This window comes from Physeter macrocephalus, chromosome 1 (genome assembly GCF_002837175.3).
Source record: "Physeter macrocephalus isolate SW-GA chromosome 1, ASM283717v5, whole genome shotgun sequence".
Classification (NCBI taxonomy): domain Eukaryota; kingdom Metazoa; phylum Chordata; class Mammalia; order Artiodactyla; family Physeteridae; genus Physeter; species Physeter macrocephalus.
In genome coordinates, this window is record NC_041214.2 from 54,321,529 (window position 1) to 54,331,548 (window position 10,020).

Below are 10,020 nucleotides of genomic sequence, written 5' to 3' on the forward strand. Positions count from 1 at the left end.
ATGGCCGCTGAGCCTGCGCGTCCGGAGCCTGTGCTCCGCAACGGGAGAGGCCACAACAGTGAGAGGCCCGCGTACCGCAAAAAAAAAAATAAATAAATAAATAAAATATTGATTGAGCACCAACCATTTGCAAGATGAAGTGCTACAGGAACTAAGAAGAAAGATGAGATCAGCTTAAAAGTCAAGAATTCAGAAAGTCCTTTTCTGACCAACACACAGTCATCCTCTTCACATATCTTATTTTATTTTCACCATGGAGTTTATCACTACCTGACATTTTCTCCTTTATTTCTTTATTGGTCTCTCTCCCCATGAGAATGTAAGCTCCATGTTTATTGAGACTTTGCCCATTTTGTCCACAGCTATAACCCCAGGGTTCTGAACAGAGCCCAGCATGTCGTAGACTTTCAGCACTTTTTGTCAAAGAATGAGTAAATTCCCAAGCCTCAGAAGGAGTGTGGACTCACAAGGGGCAGAAATTGAAACCCCAAATACAAATAATATTCATTTATGTACTCATTTAAAAAGAGAACAAACAAAGCAATAAGACACAAAGAATTGAAGGATCTTATGGAAAGAATCAAGTTTCCTAGAGGAATTAATGATATTGGGCTTCAATTCCCTGGGCTAGTGTGGGGCTGGGGGACAGGGCAAAGTGTGGAGTATACACAGGGAATATGGTTCCATGCCTATAACTTTATATGAAAAGAAGGATTGCTAGCAAAGACTTTATGATAGTCAACCAATTATTAAGCCTTTGTTCAGTATATTTCCTGTACCTTACATCATGTGTTAGTCAGTCCTTCCTAAATAGGGGTGTCCAGATGATTCCTGGTTCTGCCCTCTCAGCTTAGATCACACCCATAGCATCACCAAATGAAAAACCCAGTCTTTAAAAGGAAGGCAATCTGTAATCTAAGAGTAATTTAAAGAGGCCTCCACCTGGTATGAGCTCCCAAGAGCACATCTTTTTTTTTTTTTTGCGGTACGCGGGCCTCTCACTGTTGTGGCTTCTCCCTTTGTGGAGCACAGGCTCCGGATGCGCAGGCTCAGCGGCCATGGCTCACGGGCCCAGCAGCTCCGCGGCATGTGGGATCCTCCCAGACCAGGGCACGAACCCGTGTCCCCTGTATCGGCAGGCGGATTCTCAACCACTGCGCCACCAGGGCAGCCCTCAACTTTCTTTAAATTAAATTATTCATTGAATGTAACAGCAACAAAAATGCCAAGAAGTTTTTTTTGGGTTATTGTTTGAAATCACATGTCTCAAATAAAGATATCCATTACACAATTATTATAGTTGCCATACCCTGGAAACGATATGAATGTACATCAATAAGAGACTGATTAAATTATAGTTTATTCCCAGAGGATACCATTATAATATCCCGCTATTTTAAAAAAATAAGGGAGGGAATTCCCTGGCAGTCCAGTTGTTAGGCCTCTCTGCTCTCACTGCCGAGTGCACAGGTTCAATCCCTGTTCAGGGAACTAAGATCCTGCAAGCTGCATGGTGTGGCAAAAAAAAAAATTAAAAATGAAATGAAATGAAATGAAATAAAACAAATAGTAAAGTAAAATAAAATAAAATAGAATAAAGGGAGATCTGCAGGCCTGGATGTGGAATAATCTCTAAGTGTATTTTTTTTTTTTTAAAGAGAATAAATAAATCGCGGCATGTGGGATCATCCCGGACCGAGGCACGAACCCGTGTCCCCTGCATCGACAGGCGGATTCTCAACCACTGCGCCACCAGGGAAGCCCTCTTTTGAGGTTTTGAAACTGAGACAGAGAAGAATGATGGTGCCACTGACCAGATGGGAAAGACAAAAGGAGAGGCTGAATGTTTTTCTTTCTTTCTTTCTTTCTTTTTTTTTTTTTTTTTGTGGCTGTTGTTTTTTTGGTGAAAAGAGGTGGTGTTTTGCCTCTTCAGCTCTTGATCTCATCTGGTGAGTGAAGAGCAGGTTCTAGGTCAGTGGTTCTCAGCTTTTCCTGCACGTTAAACTCATTCAGGGAGCTTTTCAAAGCTCTCTGTACCTGAGCCCCACCCAGAACCAATTAAACGAGAATCTCTGGGGGTGGGGCCCAGCCAGCCGGAAAGCTCCCCAGGTGTTTCTAACTTCTAGAAGATTTGAGAAGAGAACTGTTCTGCATGCTTTTGTGGTCTCCTCCAGCTCCGGAGAAGTCGGGCATGCAAGATTTTGTCTTCTTATTTTTTTTTTTATTTATTTTTTTTTAACATCTTTATTGGAGTATAACTGTTTTACAATAGTGTGTTAGTCTAAGTGTATTGTTAACTGAAAAGCTCAAGTTGCAAAAATACATACATACACACACACAAATGACATACTATATCTATACATGTGTGTACATATATAAAGATATACACACAGATATACATACACATATATACATAGATATATTATGATGTCATGTGTAAACACACACACACACACATACACGTGCTTCGACGAGCACTCAAGAAGCTTTGCCACTGGAGATAAGGAATGGGGGATGTGGTAAAAAAGACTTACCTTTTTGCCATATATCCTTTTTATGCCATTTGGTGTTTTTACTATATGTATATCTTAACTTTTCAAGAGAAAAAAAAGTTTTTAAGCAATAAAATGAATAAAAGCATAGATCTAAAAAAGATACTTGTTCAGGTTAACGGTATCAAAATGTAACTGGGCTTTCCCATCTACCCGCTGTCAACTTCTACTCATATCCTAGAGAAATTCCCGCCCATGTGCACAAGTAGACACGTACAAGGAGAGAGGGGCATGGCATGGAGGGGGCAACTAAAACATTATCTATCTCTATAGTATCTACCACTTAGAATGTGAATACATATTCATAGTAAAGAATTGGAAACAAATATCCATCAGTGGGCGATATTTAATAAATTTTGGTACAGCTAAGGACTATGCAGATGTTAAAAGGAATGCAATAAGTCCATACGTAACATAGAAAGTTGTTCATGTTATTAAGTGGAAAATCAAATTGTAGCACTATGTATGTAGTAGTAGTAATTTTTTTGTGTAAGCATAAAAAGTGTATGGAAGGAAATATATCAAACCATAAATAGCAGATGTCTGAGTAAAACAGTATTTTATCCACTTCCTCCGAATGAAGCCTGCTCCTCCTTATTTCCTTCCAAGCTGCTTCCTGAGAGTGTAAGAGGTTTCTGGTCTGGGCTGTGAATCCTGGTGAGCTGGGTCACTGATGTAGTCCTGGCTCCAATCTGGCCTTTAGCAACTCTTTAGTGGGGTGCAGAGCTCTCTTACAGCCACCAGCAACATTATACTCTGGTTCCTAATCTGCAGCTCCTTGTGCGTATTGGCTCCTGGGAGATTTTGCATGAGGGGGGAATGATGGGGTTGACATGTTCCTGTGGCTCCACCATAACCCCTAAGAGATACCTCCAGGCGTCTCTAGAGGGAACTTTCCCTTTTCACTTTTTACAATCGGCATCCATGGATTTTTGGAAAAACAGTTTATAAAACTGTAAAACAAATGTAAATTGCAAAAAAACCTTTGACAGTCCTGAGAATAAGCTTAACCTTAAGCTTGAACATAAAAATAACACACGTAAAATGATATATCTTTACTGATGCTTCTCACCATCACGTGCAAAGGATTTGTGACCACAAGAGGATTAATTACCACTCTACTCAACCTGTTTATTTTGTTTGTTTGGCTTTTGTTATACTCATTTTTTTCTTTTCCAAAATGGGTAATATACTATTACTTGATATGTATTTAGTTAAAAAGAATATTAAATAAGTTTGATCAATCTACATCTTTACTAGATAAATTTTAGTTTACATTATTAACATTTTATTAGGAAAAAAATCTATTACTTTCCTTTAAGCATTTTATTAAGTTTATTAAGTCTTGATTTTTTTACACATTCATTTGGAATCACATGGTCTCCTCTCCCTTTCTTTTCCCTTCTCCCATGAGAGAAGTTCTCTGAAATAATTTTGGAAAAGAAAATATGATTACTGAGTCAAAAGCTACAAAAATATTAATGCCTCCTGATGCAAGTTTTCAGTTTGCTTTTTACAGCTTAACTTCTTTGATTTTGCAATACCTTATAAGGTATAAATATATTCATTTAATACAAGCCTCAACAGCTTTAAGCAATACATATAATTTTTTAACTGCTCGTTAATTGACACCAAAGTTTCCCTCTTTATTCCTACAATAGGCCCATCTTCTGAGACATAACTGTTTGTTTACTGATAAACATCATCAGATTTAGAATCTCTCACTGGAAGTCTTCCCACATAAGGAAACATGTTTGTGAGACATCTTTCCTGAACATCAGTATCACATAATGCTTTATCCTTACCAGGTCCACAAATTATAAGATATTCAGTGAAAATGGACATTGTAGGATTTCACTTTGACGTACAGTCGGTTCAAGGGCGACTGAATGGTAGCGCAGGTGTGTGGCATGTGACTCATGCAGGCCCCACCCCCAGGTGCAGTGAGTCACTCAGCTGGCAGAGAGCTCCCCTGGGATAATGGCACGATCAAGAGAACCTCTCGACACTCACTAATCTAGGCTGATAGCGTCGTTTAGACAAGCTAAGAGCCAAAAGAATGCCAAGGTCAGTGTTTTTGTAGCAAGAATTAATTTTTATTAATTTAAAAATGAAAATGGTAAATAACATTTAAGACAGTCTTAGAGAAATCATATCATAGTCCAACACTCTGAACTATACAGCTATTTTCAGTTTTGCATATGGCCTTCCATTTCTTGTAGTCAGCTAGTTACAATCATAGGTATTTTATCTTCTGTTTCTCTCAGTCAACTTTATATCACAAGCATGGTTCCATGTTTGTATAGAGCTTTCATAATTATTATTTTTAATGGCTGCATGAAGGCCATTTGATTAATTTTATTACTCTGTCTATTCCAGTGCCCATTATAATGCTCCTGATGAGAGCATAGGATGATGCTAGTCTAAGTGCGGGTGCCAAAACACCTCGGTTCAAATGTAAGTTTATTAACCTCTGTGCCTTAGTTTTCTGGTCTTTAAAATGAGGTTGATGACAGTTCCAACCACACAGGTTTGTCATGATTAAATGAATTAATTTGCATAAAGTACTTAGAACAGTGCCTGGTACATGGTGAGCAGTCAATAAATATGAACTATTATTAGCAGTCAATAAATATGAACTATTATTATCGATGTATAAATGACTATGGAGCCTTCAAGTCGTCTCTTGCTTTTGCTATTACAGACAGCAGTGCAACGAACATCTCTACTTATCAGATGTTTTGCTTCTGTATAATTATTTCCTTAGTTTAAATTTCTAGGAATCAGATTGCTGGGTCAAAGAGTTTATCACAGTGATTACTTTTAAAGAAATTCCTTGAACCTTTGCCCTTGAAGAAAATGTGATGGCATGGAAAACAAATACTAGTTGATATAAAAGAGATGATCAAGAAGAGAAATCATGGCTTTATTTATAACAGTAATTTAGGAAAACCCCATTTTATTCATAAAACTGGGTAGGTAGACCTTATACAAAGAGGCTGGGTTCCATTCAACTGATTTAATCCAGTAAGTATTTCCCAGTCTGCTCTATGCTTGTTCCATACTAGGTGTTAAGCAGAGTATGGAAGGCTATGAAGTGGCCTTTGTCCTTAAAGAGTCAAAATCCATGTAAGAAGGTAAGATATGAAGGTAGTATGAGACTATAGAATCAGGGGCCAAATTACTTTTTTTTCATCCAAAGTCTATGGTACAGACACCAAATATTAGGCATAGTCAGCTGGCAATAAAGAGACAATATTCAGTTTCTGGTGAAGAAAAAAGTGTGTGTGGGAGAGAGGGCCAATGATACAGATGAACTTGTATACAAAACAGAAATAGACCCACAGACATAGAAAACAAACTTACGGTTACCAAAGGGGAAGGGGTGGGTATGATAAATTAGGAAGATGAGGTGAACATATACTCAGTACTATATATAAAACAGATAACCAACAAGGACCTACTATATAGCACAGGGAACTCTACTCAATATTTTGTAATAACCTATAAGGGAAAAGAATCTGAAAAAGAATATATATATATATATATATATATATCTGAATCTCTGTGTTGTACACCTGAAACTAACACAACATTGTAAATCAACTATACTTCAATAAAAAATTAGTTCATTGATTAAATATACGAAGGGAAAAAAAAAAGAAAAAGTGTGTGACCATCCAAGTGATAACTAAATTGGGCTCCACTTTTTTTCTCAGAATCTAACATTTTATAATTGCTTTCAATACACCTCAAACCAACAGGCCAGACCTGCATCTGAATATCATCCACAGAAAATGTTTGCTCTTGCTAAAACACATTCTTATCCCTGCCAGTTGAGATAAAAGCACTCCTCAGACTTCAACTGTGGGCTTTAGCCAAGGGGGCCCAAAAGGGGTGCTCAGGAGTGGAGATGGCTTTGGTGGAGAACTGGGGGTGTGTGTGTCTGTTTAGGAATGGCCTCTGCTAGCTGAAATAACAGAATCATCTCTATCTCGCCTGTTTTTAGGGAGCAATGCTAACGTGTCTGAAACAACCAAACTCTCCCACCATCACTCTGCTGTCCTCTCTCTTTTGTCTCAGTGTCGAAGGAAGGGGGTCCAACTGCCTCTCCTCTTTGAGATGAGCAAGATCACTGATTTCCAGGAAGCCAAACCTGAAATAGAAGCAAAGCCTTTTCTTATCATTGAGGAAGACTTCCCAGTCACTGTAAACCCTTTCCGTAGGGGGCAAGCCCCATATAAAGGATTTTCCGGTCTTTGAAAATGGCCTGACAAACACCATTCTTGTGCCTTATCCAGCAGTTATCAAACTGCCTACTATGTACAGATCTCTCAAACTGACAGGTACCAGATGCCCCCAGAAGGCTTAAGCCTCTGCAATGTCCAGAGAAGGAGCTGCTTTGCCCAGACAGGTCCTGAAGCAGACAAGTGAAACTGTCTTCCTTATATGGTGAAAAGTGCCCTGTCGCTTTAAGGCCAAGAGACTTGGCTGCAGATGGTCCCTGGGAAGTTTGCGGGCAGCCCCATCCTGTGTCTGAGCCTCGCAGCTGTGCAGGTGAGTTCCCAAACCTTCTTTCCCCAATTTGCCCTCTTCAGTCTCTCTCCTGGCGTGGCTGGTTGGAAATGCTGTTACAGAGGGCTAGAGAAATTCAGGGTCAGTAGAGATGGTGTTGTTTGGAGAAGTTTGAGTTGAAGGGAAAAAACAAGGTTATTAGGGAAATGTGCAGTGATGCAGCCAGTGAGGATATGCTTCTAACTTCCAGTGGGGAGGAAGCATCCAGGTTACAAGAGGCCCTGAGGCTTTTCAGGACAGGGCAGGGGAAACAAATTCAGCAGTGGAAGAGGGACAGATGCTAGGTAAGACCCCACAGGGCTAAGTCTGGAATTCTGAGCTATAGAACCTGGTCAGCTGCAAGTTTAAACCAGACATAGGTGGGAGGAAATAATGCTTCTGCAAATGCTGAAGGCTTTGCAGAGCTGCATGGCTGACTGCAGAAGAGAAAGTGAACGCAAATGTTTGCAGCATCTACTGGAATGGAAGGCTGCAGCCTTAACCCTTCGTTCAGCCTGGCTGATTAGCAAGTAGGGTTTGACAGCACAGAGCACAGGGTGAGGGTGGGGATGCCCGCGTGGAGTATTGTGGTAGAAGACTAAAATAAATGGATAAGACTCTGATCGTGGAACCGCATCTCTGGTATCCCCACAGTATCACCTGCAGAGAAAAGAGATTTTTCTAAGCTCAGAAATTCTGTGTCATCCACAAGCAAAGAACTGGAAGAAGTCTCATTTAAGCTGATTACTGCTCTGTCATTTACTAATTCAGTTTCCTGACTTCTTTTAGCCTGTGGCCTGAAGCCTCCTAAAATATTAATTTGGAATTAACGAATAGAAGTTTTTAAAGGTTAAAGATGGCGCTAGCAAAGCCCTTTAACTGAGCCCACTCATAAGCTACAACCAAAATAGAAGTCCACCCAGGAATTTAAAAAGAGAGATGCCAGATTATAGGACTGGGCTTGTTTTCCCTCTTGGTTGAGTCTGGGGCCATTCATCATTCAGAGGCCAGTGGTTTCTCCACAGTTGTTGTGTGGGGAGTGAACACGGAGGCTGGATTAAAATTCCTTACATACCCCATGCCTTTAAAAAATATTCATTCATCTGGGTAGTCACTGAAGAATTCGTTTTATTATTAACTAACAAGTGCTCTATCTACTTGTTTTCTAAAGACAGAATATTCATGAAAAAAGATGTGTTTTATCAACAGGGATTTGTTAGTACAAGGGTTCCCCTTTTCTCACTTCTGATGGCTGGGCCAAGTGGGGATGGATTATAGCTTGCTGAATAGGAAGATCTGTTCTTGACTCTAAAAACAGCAAAGGGCTCTACTTGGGCCTTACCCATTCAGAAACGCTGATGTCCTGAGCAAAAAGTTAACTTTTGAGTTCATAATTTGGAAGGGAGCAGGGTGCGTGGGTATAATTTTGCTTCCTTTGTTTCAAGTTAAATCCAGAAAGCGGTGTCAAATATACTGCTTTCAAATATGAATGCTGCCAAGAAAAATAAAATCCAATCCCCCAAACTGGAAAATCTTTAAAAGTAACAGTCTGTGACCTATTATAAGCTAAATCAAAGTGTTTAAAAGGAAAAAAGATGTGGCTTCCTGAACATTTCACATAGTGACCCTCAATCACATACTGACTGCACAACATCTCTTAAACTATTTATTTTATCTGTGCCTTGGTTTCCTCACCATTAAACCGTGCATTGTTGGGAGGCACTTTCCAATGAGGTGGACAGATCCATTGGAGCTGGAATTGAGCAACTCTGGGTTAAATTTCCAGTCCCTTCATTTATTCCATAACCTTAGACAAGTTACACAGCCAGTCTGAACCTCGGTTTCCTTATTTGTAAAGAGAGTAAATAATTAACAATATCATTAGAATTAGAGGAACCTACCAGTACACAGGCTCAGGCCTGCGTGTCCTTGGACTTGGAGAGCAGGATGTCCTGCTCACAAGCAGGAACCTTTGAATCTTGCATGAAAAATGGACGATCTAAAAATGGGTGATGTTGGGACTTCCCTGGTGGCAGAGTGGGTAAGAATCCGCCTACCAACGCAGGGGACACGGGTTCGAGCCCTGGCGCGGGAAGATCCCACATGCCGCGTAGCAGGGAAGCCCGTGGGCCACAACTACTGAGCCTGTGCTCTGGAGCCCGCTAGCCACAACTACTGAAGCCCGCATGCCACAACTACTGAAGCCCGCGCGCCTAGATCCTGTGCTCTGCAACAAAAGGAACCACGGCAATGAGAAGCCTGTGCACCACAACGAAGAGTAGCCCCTGCTCGCCACAACTAGAGAAAGCACGCACGCAGCAACAAAGACCCAACGCAGCCAACAATAAATAAATAAAAATAAATAAATAAATAAATACATTTATTTTTTTAAAAAAAACAAAATAAAAAATAAAAATGGGTGATGTTGAGAAGGGCAAGAAGATTTTAGTTCAGAAGCGGGCCTAGTTCCATACCATGGAAAAGAGAGGCAAGCACAAGACTGGGCCAAATCTCCATGGTCTGTTTGGGCAAACGAGAGGTCAGGCCCCTGGATTTTCGTACACAGATGCCAGCAAGAACAAAGGCATCTCTTGGGGAGAGGAGACACTGATGGGGTATATGGAGAATCCCAAGAAGTACATCCCTGGAACAAAAATGATTTTCACAGGCATTAGAAGGGGCTGACTTGATAGCTTATCTCAAAAAAGCTGCTAATGAGTAAGAGTTGGCCATTGCCTTATTACAAAACAGAAGTGTCTCATGACTTTTATTTTTTATGTGTACCATATTTGAATCGGCCTCATACACCAGAATTCCAATCATGAATGGCTGGTAGAATATTTCTTTTGGACGGCCCTGATTTATATAGATTGACTCCTAGTTAAATTAATATGATCAGCTTTTTGAATTTTGA

The 10,020-nt window shown here is 40.2% G+C and overlaps 1 protein-coding gene across 1 annotated transcript; it reads left to right on the plus strand.

The window, feature by feature from the left end:
* Positions 1–9,581: 9,581 nt before the first annotated feature.
* Positions 9,582–9,791, plus strand: LOC102980282 (cytochrome c-like). The gene has a single exon (XM_024124429.1). The coding sequence runs from the start codon at positions 9,582–9,584 to the stop codon at positions 9,789–9,791; it is 210 nt and encodes a 69-aa protein (XP_023980197.1).
* Positions 9,792–10,020: the final 229 nt, after the last annotated feature.

Coding starts and splice junctions, on each gene's coding strand:
- LOC102980282 (XM_024124429.1), top strand. CDS start 9,582: ATGGAAAAGAGAGGCAAGCACAAGACTGGGCCAAATCTCCATGGTCTG.